Below are 25,229 nucleotides of genomic sequence, written 5' to 3' on the forward strand. Positions count from 1 at the left end.
ATTGTCCGTACATTAACATACATTAAGCAGTTACATAAAAAACAATATAGGACATTTCTCGTTCACAATTTATTACATTAAAAATGTGAAAGTCCAAGACCTACACTTCTTGGCATGCCTAAAATATATTGAGATATAACCGAAAATATTAAAAGAAGTTATGTTATAGTTTAATTTTATTTTAAAACAACAAAATAAAATTAAATCAGTTGACGAGTACTATGATTATGTAGTGTCCTAAGACAAATTTGAATTTTAATTAGCCTCTACATATTTTTCATCATCATCATCATCATCATTAATCCAATCTGTTATTCTATAGTCTAATTTTTAATCAAGACTGATACTAAAAGACGAGAAAAACTATTTTTGCCAAAAAAATGTGTTTTACTATGGTAGGCCGGGAACTTTTCAATTAACCTGTTACATAAGAAAAATATAGTCGATAAGTCAAACATAGAACCTCCTCCATTTTTCCAAGTCGGTTAAAAATATGATGAAAAGTAGACTTTAAACATGTTTTATTGCGAATAAACAAAGAAAATAATGAGTATGAGTATAATTATACAAATTCATTTAAAAATTCCTTTATACATTGTAAAATAAAACAGACATGACTTATGAAACTAATATTTCACTTTACTTCATTTACAATAAATCTTATGAACAGACATTTGTTTACGAGACATTTAAATATATTTCAAAATGGTGATAAACATTATATTCATTACAGAGAAAAACGGAAAAAACTAGAAGAAAAACTGACGGAAATGTCAGTTAGACTTTATTAAAAAATGGCATAAAAAAGAAAATTTATCTGTGTTTAAGAGTTAGATTTTGAAAGATTATTTTGTAAATTTCAAGTACTTAACGCATGTCCGAAAGGAGAATAAATTTATCCAAGAACAGTAAGTACACAAACTTTTATCGATATAAACATAATATAATAAAATTTATTTAAAGAAAATTGTGGGTCTTGAAAGTATACATAAAAGAATTAGCGACATGCAGCTTTTTGACGTATGTAAGACATGCTTTCATACACTCTTACAGGGCATAGGGTGTAAATGGTGTAAATGGTGTTGAGTTTTATTCAACATAATTCCCTTCAAGGGTGATACACTGATTATAGCGACCCTTCAAATTTTCGATACCATTTTTATATTATGATTTGCCCTTTACTTCAAAATAGGCCTCAGTTTTGTCGATAACCTCTTCATTCGACGAAAATTTCTTCCCAACGAGCATTCTTTTATTTTCTTTTTATTCTTTATATAACATTGTAACTAAGTCTTTGCTTGAACTGTATATTTTCCCTTCAAAAAGCAATATTTTATCAACATGCGAAATTCCTTTTCATCTATTTTTTTCACAATAACAAAAGTTGCTTCGCTCAAGATGCTATAATTCACAAACTAATGATCCGACAGCTGTCAAATTTATACACGCATCTTCGGAGAGTTAGGGCTAACTATGACTATAACTAAAAAAACATATTTTTTTTATAACATCTTTATTAGATACGCTTAGTACAATCTTAATTATTATTATTATTACAATTAATTTATTACTACTTTTCCTATGTGCTTGGATTAATTAACAAGCAAGACGAGTGCGAGAAAGTACATCAGTATGTATTCCTCAATTATAAAATTATAATTATTTATTAATTATTAACTTATAGCTATAGTTTACAATAATAATACACAGTAAATGTTCACGCAAGTTCGTATGGTTTTGTTCGTTTCAATCTCCTGACATCCTGCGCGCTGTCTAGCAGTTGTATTGCTTCCACGTTAGTATGATTTAGTAATCTTCTTTCGTGTTTCAATGCGAAATCCTGCACAACTTCGCAAATCCATTTGGTTTCCAGGTCATCGTGCAGTTCTTCGTTGGTTACATAGCGATAGGCATTGGTAATCAATCGAAGAACCTTGTTTTGACAGCGCCGTATGACTAACTGATTTGAATTTTTAGTGCAACCCCATATTTGCACCCCATAGGTCCAAATTGGCTTTATAATTGTATTATAGATCAACCTCTTTGATTTTAGATCAAGTTGAGAGTATCTTCCGACTAACCAGTATAGTTGTTTTATTTTGATTCTAATGTGTTTTGCTTTTTTTCTAACGTGATGCTTCCAATAAGAAAACATATGACATTAATTATAGTAGCGCCATCTATGTGCCAGGCCGGGGACATTTCAATTGACTTGTTATTAAAACAATGAAATGAAACAACATAGATATTTACTGATTTAACCTATTATATCTAATATTATAACTCAGTAAAATTTAGTTAAGGAAAACCCATATTTTATATTTTTTGTAACCTCATGTGATGAGGAATTGGACGGATTCCCGATTGGAAGGATGTCATTTACTCATCAAATAAACATTCTCACACACTTTCCATTTGTTCCTAAATAACAATAATTAAGAAGGCTTTAAAACTAATTAAGACGGCTTAACATCCGAAAATACACACTAATTAACACCATAATATTTACTATCAGTCCTATCGCATTTCCTTGAAAGTTAAGGTATCATGACTGAAATGCAACGTGAAAATTAAAAACGTTTTAACACGATTTACTGTAGAAAATCCCAGCTGCGACATTAGTATGCGAATGGTAACGCCGGCTTTTTTTTTTTCTTTAATTAAATTGGAAATCCCCGCGGTGATTCCGCAGAAAACAGAAGTATTCTAAATGTATTATAACACGACTTGTATTAAGTAGAACATATATTACCTAATGGTAAGTAGATTTTAAGATTGTTCTTCTGTACTATTCCGAGCTCACAAGAGTCTAAATTAAATATTTATTTGTTTTTTTTTTATTTTGAATATTTATTCAGATAAATTGATATAATATATAATTGGCCGCATACATCGATCACGCTCTTGACCAACGTAAAAAGCTTGGAGCAGTCATCTTGGACCTGGACCTAACCAAAGCTTTCGACAAGGTCTGGCACGACGATTTGATTACAAAGTGCGTGTGGTGATGCCTTCCAGAAACTCTAACCACTCTCATCAAGTCCTACCTATCGGACAGATCTTTATTTTAGATATTTCAGATATGCCGAGAAAATATCACATTGACATTTTACGCTGATGACACTGCTTTTTTCACGGCCTCCAGGTTCGAAGTTACAATTGAAGAACGTTTACAAAAGCAGCTCGATCATGAGGTAAAGTTTTTCAAATTCTCGAAGTTGCAAATCAAGCCCCTGAAAACCCAGTCCACCATTTTCCATAAGAAGCGTTACGCACTGCGCGTCTTGCAACTTAAGATCGTCACCGCAACTATTCCATGGCTGAATATGGTCACGTACCTAGGTCTTCACTTCGATCGAGTGTTCGGTTGGCACTCCCAAATCCAGAAACTTTCGGGGATAGAAAACCTGCTACTTTCTATGATCTGTCCTCCTAAGAGACTTCTCATTTCCATCAAATGCTTATTTTATAGGATATTATTTCGGTCCGTACTCCTCTACGGATCTAATGTCTACTTCAAATTTGTTACACTCAACCAGATGAAACGTTTTCAAGTTTTCCAAAATAAGCTCCTCAGGAGAATATTAAACGCCCCATGGTTTGTCGGAAATAATCAAATTAACAGGAAAACTGAGACTTCAGAAATCAAGTACTTCATATATCAATGCTTCCACAAACAACAACTCAGCTCCAGTTCTTCTAGGAGCTTAGCACCACGTCACAGTGAAAGCAACAGTGAACAAATGGTGCAATCGTGAACCAAGTTTTTGATAGTGAAAATGATTAGTGACTGTAAGATTTATGTGTATAGATATGTATGTTTTTGTTCAAAATATATGAGAACAGAATAGATACTAATTATTTTACTGATGATACGGCAAACACATTAGGAGGAATTCAATGATTAAAATAAAATATATAGAGGAAATCGATAGAATTTTGAAAGAAAATGTTAATTAAGGATAGTTAACGAACAGTTAATAACAGAAGAAATACTTACATCAATATAATTTGACAATGAAACATGAGATGGAAACCCAGCACGAAGAAAACAAGAACTAAACGTAAAAAGCTAAATATGTCCTCCAATGAGAATAAAATACATTACTTTGGCATAAAATTAGGTAGATTGGGCTCCCAGATGATACCACTACATAAAAAAACGCTCCTAGAACTTTTCTTCATAGGGGGCTTGGAAAAGAGTAAGGAGTAAATATAATAAAACAACTCTAACCTACAAATTACTATGATTGTATAAGTAATGTAGTTTATGTCCTTATATAAGCATTAGATGTGCCATAATGTTAAAAATTAATTATATTTGATAACATTATCTTTGTTACATTATTTTATTTACTTTAGATTTTTTTATGTCAAAGCCAAAATAAACTAAAAACCAAAGTTGATGCGGCAACATTGCGACGTTGTAACGTCATACATTTTGATTACGCTATTCACTGTTATTTTCGAAGGACTATATTTATTATAACTGTGAAACCTACATTCAAATAAAGTGTTTGATAGAATTAGAAAACATTTGTTCATCATGAGCCGCACAAACCTAACCAAACCATTAATATAACTCCTTAGCATCAGTAACAAAAAGAACTAAAGTTGGCAATTAAAAGAGTAACCAGGAATGATCAACATTACAAGCGTTGCTTTCTACCAGGACAATGCTAGACCGTACATATCTTTAATGACTCATCAATCGTTGAAAGAATAAGTTCTATAATGACGGATAGAATGGTTAAAAACAACCGAACTTACTTTTTGACATCATAAATTTAGGAAGCAACTATGCAAAACGAAAACTAAATGATTATACTATTTCATGATTAATATTTTAGATACTAATCAGTAGTAGATTATCACTATCCAATTATTTTTTTTAATTTCCTTGGCATGCAACTTGAGCGGGTTCGCTATCAGTTTGTCGCTAACAACATTAAATTTCTATTACAAAATTGATTACGGAAAAGAAAGTGAAAGCACGATCCATTCAAAAGAAAGGCCAAGTCCGTTATATAGTTAATAAAGCGAATAAAGTTATAAACGATTATTATCTATTATTTAAGAAAAAGTTGTTTATATCTATTAAAAGAATCGAATCCTAATAAAATTATGTAACAATAAAAAAAGTATTTGATGAAAATATCACACTAAAATTATAGCTTAAAAAACAATCAACCATGGAATAACCCAAACAGTTATTCTTTAGTACTAATTTACTCCAAATAAGAGAAAGTATCAGTTATTTGAATGTTTTCTTCATTTGATAGAACAAATTAAACCAATTTTAGGTCGACAGAAATAGTCATAAAAAAGAAATAAAAGTATTATCTCCGAATTATATATACCAGACGTTATAATAAAAAGTATGAACATATTACGTTAAGGACTATATTTTAATGCTCTCTCAATATATGTCAGGTCATTGATCCCCAAATATTTAAGCGTGATCTTCTGGAGGTCAATTAGTTATATTATACCCATAAGTTTGATTCCGGAGTAAGATTAACTTGTCTCGGTTATCAAGTGGTTTGCAATTTTCAATGCCTTTTTGATTGGCAATACATCAAAACTAAAACAAAACATTGGCATGTCGTTTTTTAATGCTTCGTAGACCTCCACCAGAAATGATAAGAACAGGAAAAGTTTTACCTTTTTTTTTTCCTCTTCAGTCTCTTTGACAAAACAATTACTGTAGAAATTTTACAATCTGTAAGCCATAACTTAGCTAGTGTTGGGAACTATCGACTGTTTAGTAATTGAATACTTTTTACTATCAACTCTTTCAGTCGCTATTTTCTGTCCGACTGATTTGGTTACTATTTACTATCGACTGTTTCAGCCGTGTAATTTTAATTACTATTTTTGGTTCTACTAGTTTCATCCGACTGATTTTTAACGTTCTGGCTCTGTCGTCCTAGCCGCGACCTTGACAAAAATGTACCCAATTTATGCTTACATAGATTTATATGTAATATATATATTTATGAATTTTTTGGTAGTTTACTTGTAAATAACAATATATTGTATATTAATACAGCAGCATTTTGGTACGATATTTTTCAAGATTGTTAATGTAATATGGTAAAAAGATTAAAATTGTGAATGATAAATAGTAAAATTCTTTTGACTGTTTTTATGGTAACAATAGGTAATATTTCTATTACTCTCTCGATTTTTGTTAAAAAATATTCCCATTCAATGATAAATAAAGCATTTACTTTATTTAAAAAAGCTCTAGTAGTTATTGTGCGATCATTTTTAATTATGCTATGAATTAGTTTTTTTTTTCTATGATTAGATATATGTTTAATTATTATTTAGTATTTATGGTTATTGTACATCTTTAGTTTTTAGGTTTTGTTTAAATTCTATTGTATTGTCTATTTTATTACTGTATATTCTTTAAAAATAGCAATTAACATATTGAAATACGATAAGACATTTGTGGGGTATTATTCCCTTTCATTCAGAAAAATTCCAATCATTTTTACAGATCCACAGAATATTCAGATATAAAAGTAATTCTATTTCTTCTATTCTATTACTCCAAGCAACTATCTCCGTCCTTTCCTCTCTCACAATTTATACAGGAAGGGATTCGGACATCTTCGTCTGACATCATAACTAAACAGTCGAACCGTGCATTTAACTGAAAATAGTAATTAATATTTTAGTTTAGTTTTTTGACTGTCGACTGTTTCGACTGTTTTGCGACTATGGACTGTTTCGGCCTATAGTTCCCAACGCTAAACTTAACCGAAAGAGTACTAGTCTAAATAATTTTATCATTAGTCTTTAGATTTGTCAAAGGTATGGAGAGAAACTTGGAAGAAGAACTTATCCTTAGATAACAAAATGACCTAGGAATCAACATATTTAGTCCTAGGAAATACAACAATGGTGTACTGCTAACAAATCTACTATAGCTATCATACAACGCTATTGTCGATGCTCCGTACTATATATCTAATAAAGTGATAGAGCCTGATATCCCACTAAAACCCCAAATATTTAAAAATTTGTTAAAAGCCAGTTAAAAAAAATCAGTATAATATATTTAACACAAATGATCAATTACTGTAGCGACTTTCTAAAAATAAAAATAAAAAATATTTCTAAAAAATATTTTCAACAAAAAAATTGAACCGACTTCAGAAAATAAATAAGGAACTCACTAAATAGTAAAAAATAATCAAACCTAAATTTTCAACACAAAAAAAACGTTTTAGAATAAAATATGTACTTAATAGTCCTTGTAACAACTAAATAAAAATAAACAAAAAACTTAATTAACCTATCTACTACACCTATTTTATATTCTACTATTTATCTATTTACAATATTATTCTGACTAATACCAATTGATCACTTTCATGTCGGTGCCAAGCATCAAATTCGATTTGTTTTGTTCGTAATTTAATTTTGTGTAAATGTCCTAAAATTATATTATTTTTGTATTATTTGAGCTCTTTAATTAAATATCAAATTAAATATAGAGTATTTAAAAAAAAATATATATATATATATATATATATATATATATAATATATATATTTAATAGCTAGATAATAATATTAAATATTTAGAGAACTATAAAGACCGTTTTCACGACATAATTTTATTCAGCTTGAATGTTAGCCTATCCCTAGGAGCAGTTCCTAAAGTTTATTTTCAAGGAAATATTTATTAATGTTCCTTAGTTTATCCAAACAATATTTAATATTCAAACACGGAAGTCGGTGTTATATGTGGGAAAAAATAATTTTAAAACAAGTGGGAAGGAACAATAAAAAAAACTATTCGAAATAAATAGTTAATTTTTAGAAATAGTGCTACGCAACGTTCGCGTATCCTCAATGGATTTCTTTTGATGTTGATTTTAACGATGTTTATACAATGTCATTGTTTAATAGAGATATATAAATATTTGATGTAATTTCTCACCGTTTATTATGCTTATCGACCGGATTTAGATATTATTAATATATTCGTGTAAGAATATATCCTTAAAAGTATTTTTGAGAAATATAGATGTTTTAGTGACGCGATGTCTAAAAACGAATCTTTAAACAATTTTTTCTAAGGCTATAATTAAACATTTTGTCACAAAACAATGGTAAAAGGTTCTAAATTCTTTTGAAATCGACTTTTTTAAAAGTAGCAACAAAAACATCTGTTGACTGCAGAAATCTTAATGTCTTAATGAATGCACTGTTAAATATATCCATTTCCTCAAGTCAAGGAAGCCGGTTTGGAAGGTTATTGAAATTATCAAGGTCTGCTAAAACAAATTCCTTTTCTTTCTATAACTTGTTATGTTATTATACGATTCTTCGAGCCTATACATTATTGACATATAATTATTTGTCCAAATTTTTTATTGAATTACCAAAGTTTATTTTTAGATTCCTAATACAATATTTAACAAGAATGATTTTTAAAATGGCTAAGATAAGATAGGTAAGAATGAATGGAAAACATTTTTATAATTAAATAATTTTTAACAATTATTTTTGTCATAATTTATAATACTATGAAATTTGAACAATTTTTCGTTAATTAATAAAAGTTCTTAACAGTATTTAATAAAAAATTAGCATAGCGCAAAATTAATCAAAAGCAATAAAAAGAAACTAAGTAATAAGCATGTTATCATCGAACATTAATTAAACAATTAAAACAGCCCTAAGCCAATGCTTATATATAATAGAAAATAAAAGAAAACCAAATAAATAATTAGTGCGTTATCATTAAAACATACTTAAACATATATATAAACCTAATGATTTTTAAACTCCCTTCTAAATATACAGGATGGATTATAAATAAGCTATTTGTGTCAAGAGTATATATATTATAATTTTTAAATAATAGTTATAATATTATCTAATACATGTACTTATTCTTATTGACACAACAAGATAAAAATAAAAACGTTAAAGGCAATCTTTAGCAAATATAATTAAACTGTTCTTAAATGTTTGTTTGTGTCACTAAAAGGGACCAATATTGCTTCAGTAGACCTCCTAGAACGCTATCAAATCAATGGCAATTTATCCTCTATTTGAGGATAAATAAAACAAACAAAACTATAACGTGTAATTGAAAGATCATTGCTAGTAATTACGATTTTATTTGTTTTGGTTTTATTTTCCATCTTTTCTATAGATTATTACATTTCCATAAATAAATATAGCACAGAAGTGTTCTAAAAATATATTTTCTTCAAATCTAATTTTTCCATTGGAAGTAGCCACTGAAATTGATAACCTCAATCCTAAAAAGGCCCCTGGTATAGATGACATTTCACCTAGATTATTAAAAAAACTGCCACAAAAACCAATCATCATGTTGACATATATATTTAATGCCTGTTTAAGGATGAAGCATGTCCCGGAATGCTTTAAGGTGGCACAAATAATGATGCTCTAAAAACCTGACTAACCTTCAGAACAAGTCGAATCTTACGGGCCTATTTCACTACTACCTGCGATATGAAAGCTATTGCAGAAACCAGATTCCCAGTTTGGTTTTCGAAATCACCATTCAACAATCGATCAAGTGCAGAGAGTAACTGCGGCTATTGAAGAAACATTTGAGGAAAGGAAATACTGCCCTGCAATATTCCTGGATGTCTCACAAGCTTTTGATCGGGTTTGGCATTTGGAACTAATCTGTAAGATGAGCAAATTGTTACTGCGTAGGTATTGTCAATTGCTGGAGTCATATCTTTTCGGAAGAAAATTTAGAGTATCGCACGAAATGGCGTTCTCGACATTTAAAACTATTTCGGCTAGAGTTCCACAAGGTAGCGTCTTAGGACCTCTCCTATATCTGCTCTACACTGCTGACATTCCAACAACAAAAGAAACACTACTTGGAACCTTTGCTGACGACACAATTATTATGGCAAATGATATATTTCTGCCTAGGGCAATAGACAAAGTACAAGTGGCAGTCAACAAAATCTACAAATGTACGAAAGATTGAAAAATTCAACTTAATAGCTCCAAATCTGTCCACGTTAATTTTGCATTGCGGCGAAATAATAAAAAAATATCACTCAATGGATACCCGATTCCTCAAACAGAATAAGCTAAATACCTAGGAATCCATCTTGACGGTAGATTAAATTGGAAGCATCACGTTAAACAAAAATAAAAACACATTAGAACCAAAATAAACCAACTATACTGGTTAGTCAGAAGATACTCTCAACTTGATCTATTTACACTTCGAACTCACGAACACTTGACACTTGCGAACAAACCTAAAACTAACTTTGTATCTTTAAATCTTTAAAATGTCCTAAAATCACCTTATATATATCCAACAAAAAATCTGTTCCTCCTGTATTTTGCTTGGTTGATACAAATTAGTCATTTAGCTTTATTTGCTAAAGTATCGGTATAACCCCTTAAACTAATATACGCCACACAACTTTACCCAAGAAAATAGTCGAATGTTTGGGCCTCATTCAAATTATGTAACACAAAGTGGAAGTCATGGTTTACAATAGATGACATTATATCACACATACTGACAATTTAGATTTACTTGTATTTGTAAATTATGTAAGAAAAATATCGTATTTATTCAGAAATAAATAACGAATGGTTTACACCTGATTATAAAGAAATCTAATTTAAATTTCAAAACTTTGCTATTGTTAGTCGTAAGAATTTTAATTTCCCAATAACTGGAAATATATTTTTTGTGGAAGTGTTTTTTTATTTTATTTTCAAATGGGTTTGAACAATAGTTTCTCATATTGATTAAGTAATCGCAAAATAATTAATTATTCCACTTTAATCTATGTTATATACGTCTATTGTTTTTAACTTTTAATAGATTTTGTAATTATTCAATTATTCAATTTTAAATAACTATGGTGTATATATATATAAAAAATGACTTCTTTTTTCAGGGAATTTCATACAATATGTTTTACTAAAGGTAGTGTCCATTGTTACCTACATTTCCCCATCTTTCAGGTACATTTCATTTTAGAAATGTCTAGTAGTTCCACACAAAAGCTCAAAACTGTCACAGAAATGAAGAAAAATGCTATGATAAAATGTTACCTATACACCTAATAGTATCGATGATTATAAAATATTGTTCAAATTATATGTTAATTATATACAAAAAATATATACATTAAGTTTTTCGAAATAATATTATTTAGTTCCCATTAAATATATTAATCTATATAAACAAACTAAAATAATTGATCAGTTAAGTTTGTACTTATTTTATGAATTAATGACCTCATATGTTAAAATTTATTTATAGTAGTCTTTGTGGTTACAAAATTTGGTACTACCAAAATAACGAAAATATTTTCCTACTAAATTTGATAAATGCATTTGCTCCTTGTGTATATGCTATTTATATGATTATATTGTTTATTTTATATTTTATTTCTGTATTCCCTTGTTGAAGAAGTTGTCAATTTTTCCTAATATATGGTTTGAGGAACGTGAAAAAAGTGGAAGTTACTTTTTCCCTAACCTAATCTTTATATATTATATATAAATAATGGAAATATTAACCAAATAGCAACAATGTGAAATATGTACCGTAAAAATTAAACTTTTCAATATTTGCATAAATATTCTTTATCTATTTTCGATAGAAAGGTTTCGTACATTCGAATAGATTAGTATAAATGGGATTTATGCTTGTGAACTAATAAAATAGTAAATAAAATTAACAACACTATAAATTTTAGATATTTTAACTATTTGATTTGCATTGTATTTACTACAAATAAATTGAGGTTCGAACAGGAATTACAACACCCGGGAGTTTGTTTATTATAATTGTTGTGGAAGAAATGAATTTTTAAAGAATGATGTTTTTAAAAAAATTACTGACTGACTAACCATGACTTTTCTAGTGTATGTAAGAGCCAACGTTCAAATGACCATTTATATACTGTTATATAATCTTCTATGTAGGCTGTGATTTAATTCGTTTATTTTATTTTAAATTAAATTGTATTTATAATATTATTAATTTTTTGTTAGTTTATTAATATTCAACTAAAGTTCAAAATCGTTTATTTAAAGCAAATGTACTCTATTATTATCGACATTGTTTCTTTAAACAACTCGTACATATGGTATCTAGAAGTTCATAAGATTCAATAATTTTGAATAAGGTTTCAAATTATCTAGATGTAGCACTAGTTTATCCTAATAACAGATTTTATAATTAATTTGCTTGTGATATCTATATACGCTGATTCATCTAGATATGATTATTTTATGTATCTACTTTCTCCTAATAACTGCATAATTTACGTAACTTTGTCTGTTTCTACTTGTCATGAGATCTGGAACCTAGTATATGGAATTGATACAATTGTCATCAAAATTATGAATTTTGACGATGTTGGCCGATTTCTTCATCAATTATGAACCGATTTTCAAACTATTTTTATATTCGAAAGAGTACACTTCTAAGTCCTAATATAGAATAACTTAATTAAGCAAAATTAATGGTTTTATTTAATAAATAATTTAAAAAAAAACAAATCTAACAACTAGAGGCAAATTATGTAGTCTTCAACATTATTGCAATACTTAAAATGACAACTTCTTGCAAACTATTGCATGATGTTTGATAATATAGCGTCATAATTTTCCAAAAAAAGAAACAATTATTGCTGGGACGAATCTCTTGTTATGATCAAAATTATATATTGTTTACGAATAATATAGACTGAAAGTATTAATTTTATTATTAATGAAACTGACAGTTAAAAACGTTAATACGTTTTATCTCTGAACCATTAAGAAAACAAATAAACAAACAAATAACTGGTATTACCTTCAGGGTCTTCAATGTACGGCGAATAACCTTGATCTTTGATTTGCAATCCTCGCACGAACGTATCTTTACATACACCGCCTCCGACGAAACTTTGTCCATCCGGACAACACTTCTTGAAGCACCTCTTCTTCTGGCAAATATCAAAATCCCCCTGACATTCTCTCATCATCACAGAACCTTTGTCGTCTTCGTCGATACAGAAATCCTTTTGGTTGCTATCTCGGTCGATAGTGAAGCTCGCGTCCAGCGTTTTGTCCAGGATTATCTGGCATTTCGGGAGACCGATCACCACCAAGTCTTCGATGATTAAATTCGTGGGAATGGACGTTTTGTTGATGCAGGAACGAGTGGTGGGGCTGTATACGTGGTCGAGGGGACAGCATTTCGGGAATGGTTTCCTGCTGAGGGTTTGGTTGGATGTTATAACGCCGTTCTCCACTCGGTAGTTATAAAAGTGTCCTCGATCAATGTCCACGCACTCACCCGTCGAGTGTTTACTCAAAAACTCACTGGAATTCGTTAGTATATCGAAACGGGCGTCGGTTTTATCGACGCACAACACTGTGCCGTTCACCGTGGCGATTTGTTCGTTTTTCGCACAACATTTAACGGTCGGACGGTTGTCCAACGTGGCGTGGACGACGGTGAACAGAAGGGAGACGACGACGAGGATCATCGTGTACGATCTCAAGGTTCCTCGTGCCGTAACATAATCAAGTCGCGACCTGGACGGCTGCGGCTGCTTTCGGACGCTCGACGATCAGTTGCGAGACTGAAAACGGCGAAATGATCTGACCGGCGTTTGGGTCTCAATGAGGATACGTGACGGGGTGTGGATGGTATGGCGAAGCCCTCGGTCGAGTCGGGAGTGATCTCTTACTCGCCGTTCCGCGCCAGCGAGACAGATAACGAGTTTTTTTATCGCGCTAATGGAATTAAGAGTAATTAGAATTAATAATAAAAAATAACTACGAGGGTCACTATTTATATTTCTGGAATATGAAAAAAAAACAAATAGTTAAGCTGCGAATGAATATATTTTTATTGTTTTTAAAAGTACTCGCCACGATGGTCGATACACTTTTGCATACGCTTAAACCAATTTTCAAAGCATTTATTCCATTCCAAATGAGGTATATTAAAAACGTGATTTTTGAACGCTTCAATGGATTCTTCGAGCGATGAAGATCGTTCACCACGCACTTTATTCCTCACGGATGGAAACAAAAAGAAGTTATTGGGTGCCACATCAAGGCTGTACGGCCAATGACCCATCAATTCGATGTTTTGAGTCCTCAAATAGTCTCTTGTTTCAGCCGATGTGTGACAGCTCGCATTGTCATGATGAAGAACACTCCGGTGTCCCTTATTTGTTTTTATTATTGCACCGAAGACTTCTAGCGAACAATTGGTTGTGTACCAATGAGAATTTACTGTTCTACGATCCTCTAGAGATACTGTTGCAATATGACCCGTTTTCCCGAAGAAACAGGCCACCATTTTCTTTGAAGGGCTTCGTGCGCGAACAACTTTTGTTGGATTTGGTTCATCTTGCAACACCCATACAGTCGACTGCTGCTTACTTTCGAGCTCATACGAATATATTCATGACCGCACCGCGATTGAATTTCTTAAGCATTTATTTGCACTACACTGCTGATATTCCAACAACAAAAGAAACACTTCTTGGAACCTTTGCTGATGACACAGTTATTATGGCAAAAGATATATCTCTGCCTAGGGCAATAGAAAAAGTGCAAGTGGCAGTCAACAAAATCTACAAATGGACGAAAGATTGGAAAAAAATTCAACTTAATAGCTCCAAATCTGTCCACGTTAATTTTCCATTAAGGCGAAATAACAAAAACTTAATTATATCACTCAATGGATGCCCGATTCCTCAAGCAGAATCAGCAAAATACCTTGGAATCCATCTTGACGGTAGATTAAATTGGAAGCATCACGTTAGCCAAAAAGCAAAAACATTAGAACCAAAATAAAACAACTATACTGGTTAGTCGGAAGATACTCTCAACTTGATCTAAAATCAAAGAGGTTGATCTATAATACAATTATAAAGCCAATTTGGACCTATGGGGTGCAAATATGGGGTTGCACTAAAAATTCAAATCAGTTGGTCATACAGCGCTGTCAAAACAAGGTTCTTCGATTGATTACCAATGCCTATCGCTATGTAACCAATGAAGAACTGCACGATGACCTGAAAACCAAATGGATTTGCGAAGTTGTGCAGGATTTCGCCTTGAAACACGAAAGAAGATTACTAAATCATACTAACGTGGAAGCAATACAACTGCTGGACAGCGCGCAGGATGTCAGGAGATTGAAACGAACAAAACCATACGAACTTGTGTGAACATTTAGTGTGTATTATTAGTTTAAACTATAGCTATAAGTTAACAATTAATAAATAATTATAATTTTATAATTGAGGAATACATACTGATGTATTTTCTCGCACTCGTCTTGGTTGTTAATTAATCCAAGTACATAGGAAAAGTAGTAATAAATTAATTGTAGATTAAGATTGTACTAAGCGTATCTAATAAAGATGTTATAAAAAAAAATTCTTTGCACCGATCAACACGAGCCTTTTTTGAGCGATTGTCAAATTGTGTGGGACCCAACGCAACTAAGTGTTCATGTAAAATCGCATATATGCTGGTGGAACTAATGCTTAGGGATGCTTCAATCTCAAAATAAGTGACTGACGATCTTGCTAAATCATTTCGCACAGAGTGTCGATGTTTTCTGGCACAACAGCCAACTGAACCAGCTCTAACTGTTTAAAATGCCCCGTTATGTGAAACTAAATTTTCTTTCGAAAAGATATAACACCAGCAGTTCACAATATTTCCGTGGTAGCAATTTGCTCAGCTTATAGATTACTCCCAGTCAAAAACTTGTGAGCCATCCAAGAATATTGCAGAACAGTATTTTCGCTGTTACTCAGTCAATTGTTGAGTGGTAATTTCGAAATTCAAATTGTAAATCTGATATTCTTATAGATGGTTTAATACGTTTCCGTTTCTCAAATAATTTTAAAATCGCAGGTACCAGGGAAATAACCCTATATGATCTGACTTGTTTTGTTGGTTTGTCAGGTTTTTGAGTATAACTATTTAAACAACCTTAAAACATTCCGGAGCATGCTTCAATCTCAAATAGGCATTGCATATGTATGCTAACATGATGATTGTTTTTCGAAGCAGCTCCTGCTATAAAACCGGTAAAATATAATAAATTCCAGCTTCCTTTTTCAAATTCCGTGGCATCTTCCATTGGACACATCAGATTTACAACTAAATCGGGCCGATAACAAATGAGCTGTATACATTTAAGATTCAACATCCTTCATTACAACTGAATGTTAGCTAAATCTTACTCTAATAATCTTTATCTCACTTCTAAATCTCAAAATAGCGCTCACTGAAAAATATAAACATTTTTGAGCCATACAAATATCACATCTTATGATCTAGCAACATTGCTTAAGTTCACATACACACATTTGTAAGCACCAACATTGATGGACTTCTAGGTGAATGTCAACAAAAGGCAATAAACCTCTTCAACCAACACAATAATTATATTTTAAATTTATTTGATATATTACTGCTATTAGATAAAATTCTTTTGAAATTGTGAATAGTTACATACGTATTATTTCATTTTATTTATAAATTTATATATTCTGTTTGTCTGTGAGATGTTTTTATTCCATACTTGATTTACCTGTTTATAAATGCAGGTGTTTATAAATGCGTACACCCGCAATTAGCATATATGCCGAGAAAATTTAATTACAATATGAAAATACAATTGTTAATTAAGTGGATTAGGCCTACAGGGGGATAACACTACATAAAAAAACGTGCCTAAAAACTCTATCTCATGGATAGTGTGGAAAAAAGTTCAATGTAAACAAAACAAATCTGACCTACAAACTATTATACCTGTGTTCTTAATTGTCGTTTAAAGTCCTTCGATAATATATGTAATAGATGTACTATAATGCTCAAATAAATTATATTTGATAGCATTGTTGTTCAATTATTTTATTTAGATTAGAATTTTCTTGTATGTCAAAGCCAAACTGAACTAAAACTCAGAATTGATGCGGCAACATTGTAATGTTTCGACGTCACATATATCCACGACGCATTACTATATATTGTGTTAAGTCTTCAGATTTTAAAGACACTTTATTATTTAAAGGAAATTCTTTTGTTAAACGTAAGATATTTAGTTATACACTTAACAAATCTACAATATATAAATAAAAAATTATGATTAATTTAATTTAAACAATTAATTCCCATTTGTTTTTCGCGCATATTCAGTCTAATTATCATATAATTTATTTATTAATTTCCAATAATTTCTTCAAGAAAAAAACCTGAAGGTATATCCACTATTCAGACGTAGAATAAATTGAATTAAACAATAAATTCCGAACATAATTAAATATTAAAAGCTAGATTTATTGTGAAAATAATTAAAACTAAATTCTTGGTAAATGTGGATAACAGCTCATAATTTCGTTGAATTACATTATTTGAATTAATTTTAAAAAATGTATTCATTTAAAACTGTATACTTGGAAATATATACAAATAAATACAAAAAATGATATACTCTGCATAAAAATTCTGGGAACCATCTGTCATTGTTTGTATTTCCATTTATATTTTATTAAAAGTAATTCACAACTATTAATATATATATATATATATATATATATATATATATATATATATATATATATAGCCTAGTCAAAGTTTTTTTGTACATACGTTTTCAAGATGTTTAATGTATTGCCTGCCGCAATTTGTAAATTCGTTTCAGAATCAGACAATATTTTCCTTCTCATTTTATTCTAATTAAAAAGAGACACAATGCTGTCTGATTAGTTCGAACGCGCAAACGAATGAGCCCGTCAAAGTCGTCCGGTTGTCAGACGTATGCAAAATCCTTGATTGATCCTATTATTGTCGATTCATTAAGTAAACTTATGAACTAATCAAAAAAATAAACAAGATCTAATTTTTTTCTATTATATATCTTTTATGTTTGTAGGAAATACATTTTTTAATGTTAATTTGATAATAATCTAGTTTGATGGTGATAATCGGTACAGAATATGTTATTTTGGGGTATTTCAAACAATAATTGTTGTTAACATTATGGAAAATAACTTGAACACAGTCAAAACTCCAAAAGCCATTGAACTAAAAAATAAGAAGGAAATAGAGTACTGATATATTACGGTATATAAAATATTTTTAACAAAAAGTTGTACCGACTTCAAAAAAATAAATAAGGAACTGACTAAAAGATAAAAAATAAACAAACTTAGATTTTTAACACAACAAAAAACGTTTTAAAATAAAATATGTACATTATAATCGCTGTATTAGCTAAATAAAAATAAACGAAAAACCTTATTTAGCCTGTCTACTCCACATATTTTATATTCTACTCTATACACACAATTTAGCCTAATGTTTAGAAGCAACAAATTAGATTTGTTTTCTTCGTAACTTAATTTTGTGACATATACACAAAATTAAGTTAGTATTTTTATACTGTTTGGGCTCGATAGATAAATTGGTTTAGGTAGGTATTAAGGTTAAATAGGTTAAATAAGACATTTTTTAAATTTTATTTATGACAACGATTATTATTATGTACATATTTTATATTAAAAACGTTTTTTTTGTGTTAAAAATCTAAGTTTGATTATTTTCTACGTTTTAGTGAGTTTCTTTTTTTTTGAAATCGGTTAATAAATAAATATACAGAGTTTTCAGAAATACAATTCATCTCCACGTGATTACAATTATTATTAATTTATTGGTGTAGTAATCACTTAAAACTAATTTAAAGTAACAAGGACTTACGTTGGATAAAAAAACCGAATGATTAACCTATATTTCATCGTTTACAGACAACTTAATCCATCATTCATTCAGTAACCATCAATAGATTAACGTACTTTTTTTTGTTATGAAATATTGAACTGTACTCCCTGATCTTGATCCACAAATCATCGTAATTAAACGAAACTTAGTCCCAGGTCTTTCATTAATCCTCAATGCTCTGGTATGAACCATAATTCATCTATTACTTACCGCTATACTTACTATTATTACCTGTTTTCCGATGTGACCTTTATAAAATACCATTAGCATATATGTGCAAATGCGATTCCCGGAATTCGAAAGTATTTCTGAATCACTGTGGGATGAGCTAAGATAGTAGAATAAATTATTATTATTTTAAAACAGTGCTTCCGGTTTAATCATTCGCCTATATTTACAATTATAATAACAAATAACAATCAACATATTTTCTGTTCATAAGGCTATTGGAATCGACGCATTTTTACACTTTTTCCGATTTTCAGTTCTTGAAATTGTATATTTGACACACAGCTATATCGCGTCACTCGTCGCAATGTTGCCGTATCAACTCTGAGTTTTAGTTTAGTTTGGCTTTACATAGTTCAGTTTGGCATACACCAAAATTCTAATCTAAATAAAATAATTGAACAAAAATGTTATCCAATATAATTTATTTTAACATTCTAATGCATATATTATCGAAGGACTTAAAACTACAATTAAGGACACAGTTATATTAGTTTGTAGGTTAGTGTTGTGTTTTATTATATTTACATTCAACTCTTTTCCATACCACCTATGAGTTAGAGTTCTAGTTGAGTTTGTAGTTGTATCCCCTGGAGGGTTGTATATTTTACTTTCATTAGACAGGATATTTAGCTTTTACGCTCAGTTCTTGTGTCCTTCGGTACAGTGTTTCCTTGTAAAAATATTTTGATATCACTGTATTTATCTTTAGATTGTTCTGTTAATATCTGTATACATTTTTTTTTGATAAAACTAGATTTAATTCCTGCATTCTCCATGATGCATTTGCCATATCTGCAAAACAGTTACTATTCTTTTTCTCCTGAAAGATGGTATTATTAAAAGCAACATCCGGAAGTTCCATTAGACCACTTCGATGCTTTTCAGACAAATAGCTTTCTTTGGAATAATTTTATTAAATTATGTTTGGATTAAAAAACTACTCATCAGATAACATTGTGTCACTTATAACTAGTGTTGGATATATAAATAATTGGGTGGATGCGCCTACATGTGACGTCCTTATGTATATATGGTTACATAAGTAAATATTAAGGTAGTTTCCTGTAAATTGTTATAAACGCTACGGCGCATGCTCGTGTAAAATCCACTCAGGATGAAGATCCCGCCTTCTTGATTCATTCTGTGTCGTGGCTTTGGCCGAGTCTTTTGTCGAAATAAATAGAAAGGGACTCAGATTCTACAAAATCGGTTCGAACACTAGATTAGGATGAGAAGGAAAATATTGTCTGATTCTAAAACGTATTTGAAATGTCCGGCAGGCAATACATTAAACATTTTGATGACGTATGTACAAAAAAACTTTGGATAGACTATTTACACTATACTTATACCTTATACACTATACACTTACTATAGTTATAAGTTATGCACTATATCTTACTTATCCTACCATATTCCTTTTCGATATCAATGTGAATGAATATTTTCGAACCAAACTATTCTTATTTTGCCTGACTGTCAATGAAACCGCGATTTTCAAACACAGCCATTTGACGGGTTTCTCCAGTAGATTTATTTGAATCAAATAACAAAAGTAATAAATATCGAAACCTTAACTTTGAGTGTTCCATGATTAGAATATATATAGACTGAATAATTCAATAATACTTAATGAAAATTTTTTAATTTATATAGAAAAGTATTAAAATCGTCGATTTTAACAATTAGATTAAGTTCTTTGACGATTTACTTTGATACTTTACATTTTCATTAATAGAAATCGTTGATCAAATAAATACATCAAAGACAAAACAGTAAAGTTTGAGTTGGAAAGGTTATTGGACCAATATGCATGCCAAACCCAAGAGGGACTTGATTAAGTAAGACTGGAATATATTTTTACACCATGATCCATTTTCTATGTCACTAATTAGTTTGTTAACTTCAACAAAAACATATATAAACATATGTGACATGACTAATCATCGAGTACGTTATTAACTCGTAAGACTGGTTGATGATTTGCTTGTCACATACTTAAAAAATGATTTATTATAAATAGCGGCGAGCAACAAAAAGAAAATAACATCATACTTTTTTTTAATTTGTGTTCACACATTGTCGTTATTTCAGCTCCTAATTTTATTTACACTCTATTTATTGCTAAAAGAATTTTTTATAAAAAGGAATTGATCTAATGGACTAGAACAGGCACAAAAAACAACTAATGTTAAATTTTCACTAAATTCACAGGAGTCAGAGGAAACTAAATCTAGAAAATAAGGTGGATATTAAAACAATCCGCATCTTAAAGGGAATTTTTGCGTTATTTTGATAGAAAATTGTTTCTTTCATCTAAAAACCGTCTCTCTTTTGCAAATTGTTGCCGCAAATAGTCCACCTGATTTAAAAGGTCCTATTGGGGGTACACATAATCATCATCTATGCTGATGAAACAACAGGATGTTAACTTTTTAACATGTTTCGTTATTGACATTCGTTAATTATACCATTTTGATCATACTTAGTTTTTCTATTGTCGAATAGATGGTGTCCTACAAACATAATTAACCCTTGAAGGTCATAAAATCGTCTTTTTCTTATTGGGGAAAACACGAACAACCTAGAATGTTATGTTGAATTTTGCCAATGTCAATTACGTTGATTAAACCTATTTTTTTTATAGAAAACCATTCCGGTTTTTCTGTTAGACTAATGCACTACTTGTGTCACTTAGACCATTCATTTTCGAATACGTTTGTTCTATTTAAAGTTGATTACATATCTAGCCCGTAACTTTCGATTAGAATTATTTATAGATACAAACGTAGATTTATATGTAACAATACCTAGTTTAAATTAAATTTTATCGACAACAAAAATGTTATCAATTAAAATTTATTTGAATATTATAGTACATCTAATACATATATTATCGAAGGACTTAAAACTACAGTTAAGACCACAGGTATAATAGTTTGTAGGTTAGATTTGTTTTGTGTACATTGAACTCTTTTCCACACCACCCAGTAGGCGCGTTTTTTTATGTAGTGGTATCTTCCTGGGGGCCTAATCCACGTAATTAACAATTGTATATCCAAGAAACGTATTTTACTTTCATTCGAGAGCATATTTACCTTTTTACGTTTAATTCTTGTTTCCTTCGATGGTGTGTTTACTTGTCAAATCTTGGTTCATCTGGTAATTTTATTTTATAAACTTTGTATATATTATATTCTTGAAATATACATATAATTTACAAGAACTGGCAACGTGGCGAAGTCAAATTTTAATGCGCATGTTAGGCGTCCCAGAGTAGACTCGTTGGATCTATTGCGTCACGAGGGTTCCCAACCAGGATCTCCAGCATTAAGCATTAGGCCAGTGATCAACGATTAAAGACCATCCCAGAAGTAACTATAACCACTAGGTAACTATCACAGCAGCGAAAGAAACTTTATGTTGTTTTTAATCACTACCAAGCTGGCTAGCAACAGTTTAAAATTACAATAAACCAGCTTAAAATATATATAAAAGAAGCAATAATATATATTTCCAAGTTTCCTTTCCTATAACTAAATACATATAGGAGACAACTATAAATATAGAACCATTCGATGAGGAAATAATAATAATAATGCTGTCACGCGTCCAAATATAATGTTTCATTCAAGTCCAGTTAAACAAAGACAAGTCCATTTTTATTCTAAATAATAAACATTGGGAAAATAATACAGTAAAAATCCTTATTTGTCTTTTTAATGTGTCTAAACAAGTCGAGACGTACATATAGTTGAAATCCTACACGTGTACTGTAACTATGAAGAGGGAAAAAGTTCGTCAGCATATTTTCTGTATATATATCTTCGCTAATTTAATTGTACCAACTAAAACTATTTTAAACCTAAACTGGAAAGAATCTGAAATTATGGATACCGATCTTGAAATATTGAATAAACATTTTAGATACTGTATGACGCTTGAATTTAGGTTAATTGATAACCAAAACCACCAGTGCGTTGATATTTTGAATTCGTTGCTCAACTATGAGTGGATAAATAAAACTATTATCGTTACCAAAGTTGACTTGAACAAAAACACTGTGGTCAAAAACCATTCTTGTTTTTATAAACAAAAAAATGGTTTTGATAGGAAAGAACAAGTGAGGTTTAACTACGAAATCAAAAAAGGAATTGTTCTTATAGGTGATCATCTCTCTCTGTTCGAAGAATATTTCGGTACTCCCATGAACTCCATGGAGGAAAACAGGTCATTATATGTTTTAGTCCTACCTCCTTCGTCAGAACCATTATCTCCGGATATTTTCCTTAGAAGACTTTGGACTTTCATCAGATTATTAAACGTTTTAATTTATATCCCGAATATTGGTGGATTTGTTTATGTTTATCGACCGTTCGACTGGCATAACGGGGATTACGGGAGAGTGGAGATGCTGAGGAAGTCTGAGATCCAAATACATCCATATTTGATGGTAAATAACGCGAAAGACTTGAAGGGATGGCCGATGAAGGTGTCGATATTTCCTAGAAAAACATCAGCACTGACTTCGTTGCCACGGTTGTTAACTGATTACCAAATATACGGTAAAATACCCAAAACTACTCAGTTATATGGCGTGGATGGTGTTCTAACCTCAGAAATTTCACTAGCGTTGAATTTTAAAGTAAGCAAAGTCGATTACGGCCTCGGGTTTGGTGTTGCATTTATGAATATGACGGGAACAGGATCAACGGGACTGATTCTAAGGAAAGAGGCAGATTTACAGGGAAATCCTCGGTTCCTATCGTGGAGTCCCGCCTTGACACGTCTGGAATACACAAGTTATTTTTCCCAAGACGAACTGTGCGTTATAGTGTCGAAATCATCTCTGATGCCCAAGTGGCTGAAGCCCTTCTTAGATATCCAGATGTTAGTTTGGATCATGATTCTGACCTATATCGTGATTTCCGTTTATATCAACAACTTGTTACATATTCCAGAAAATAGATGTTTAATCAACAGTTGGTTGGAGATATTCGGAATGACCATATCCCAATACTCCTCAAGATTAAACTACCGTGGCAGGTGGATGCGTAGGATATTTCTTTCCTGTATTTTATTTTGCAGTATCAACTTAACGAGTATGTTTTCCGCTACTATGTACGAAGCATTCACCACCAAAACCTACTACAACCAAATACGCACCCTAGAAGAGCTAGACTCCAATAATATGATCATAAAAAGCTCGATCCGGGCTTTTAAAGGTAGCCCCAGGGAACTATATCAGAATCTCGACAAGAAAACATCGACGAACTACCGAGGACTTGGTCTCGATTTGGTCGCCTACAGCGGGAAGAACTACGCCGCCTTGGAACGGTACTACGACGCGAAAATCCTACTCCAGACGAAATATATCAAAGATGACGGCGTGTCGCTGCTTCATATGCTCCCGGATTGTCCGCTTCAATATTTCCTTTCGCTAATCGTACCGAAAGGGTCGCCGTTCATTCCGGAGATAAATCGAGTGATCGATGGATTGCGTGAAGGCGGCTTCGGAAATAAATGGTTTAATGATTTCTCTGACGCTCTGATATACGAGAGATATTTAGGTTTACATGTTCGAGACGCCCGGCTACAACCTTTAACAGCTGAAGATTTGCGAGTAGCATTTTATATTCTAGTTTTAGGTAATAGTGCTTCAATTATTGCGTTTTGCGGTGAAATAATTTGTTTTTCCAGACACTGTTAATGAAATCCAATCAGTTATTTCAAATTCTATGTGTTTTTGTTATTAAAATTTACTTCTTTATTACTCGTTTTATACCTATATAGAGTTCACAATATAGAGCCATATGAAATAAAACAAATAAAAGACCTAAAATATTGACAACTATTTTAATATAAAATTTACATTTGGCATCATGGCGGTGTCTAGATGTCAATTATGACAGTACGTGTATGCAAATATCTTTTACTATATACTTTCTTTCTCCGGGCTATGTTATTTTATTTGTATGTATAATAATGATAATCGAAATCATGAACCAAGAAAAAAATCAAAAATATACATGTTAAAATATCCCAGTCACCATAAACCAAATATATTTCACAGAATTTTACTTACTTTAAAATTTTTTCTTGTTTTAGATATTAAAGAAAACCATAAACAATTGTTACATATTTGCACAAAGTAATTTTTACCATTCAGAAAAACTAAATAAATGGGATAACATTGTT

The 25,229-nt window shown here is 30.9% G+C and overlaps 2 protein-coding genes across 2 annotated transcripts in view; one reads left to right on the forward strand and one right to left on the reverse strand.

The window, feature by feature from the left end:
* Positions 1 to 13,725, reverse strand: part of LOC143203035 (putative G-protein coupled receptor Mth-like 6) — a 39,826-nt gene extending 26,101 nt beyond the window's left edge. The window contains exon 1 of the mRNA XM_076415131.1: positions 12,853 to 13,725. Coding sequence (XP_076271246.1) covers positions 12,853 to 13,531 — 679 coding nt within the window. The 5' untranslated portion in view covers positions 13,532 to 13,725. The remainder of the gene's footprint in view (positions 1 to 12,852) is intronic.
* Positions 13,726 to 22,920: 9,195 nt separating this feature from the next.
* On the forward strand, positions 22,921 to 24,741 carry LOC143203186 (uncharacterized). The gene has a single exon (XM_076415320.1). The coding sequence runs from the start codon at positions 22,921 to 22,923 to the stop codon at positions 24,739 to 24,741; it is 1,821 nt and encodes a 606-aa protein (XP_076271435.1).
* The last annotated feature ends 488 nt before the right edge of the window (positions 24,742 to 25,229 follow it).

This window comes from Rhynchophorus ferrugineus, unplaced genomic scaffold (genome assembly GCF_030347505.1).
Source record: "Rhynchophorus ferrugineus isolate W39M unplaced genomic scaffold, kcgeb_rfMv2 rfM9, whole genome shotgun sequence".
NCBI classification, from domain to species: Eukaryota; Metazoa; Arthropoda; class Insecta; order Coleoptera; family Curculionidae; genus Rhynchophorus; species Rhynchophorus ferrugineus.

Bases quoted from the DNA above. Each gene is read 5' to 3' on its own strand.
- LOC143203186 (XM_076415320.1), top strand. From the start codon at position 22,921: ATGGATACCGATCTTGAAATATTGAATAAACATTTTAGATACTGTATG.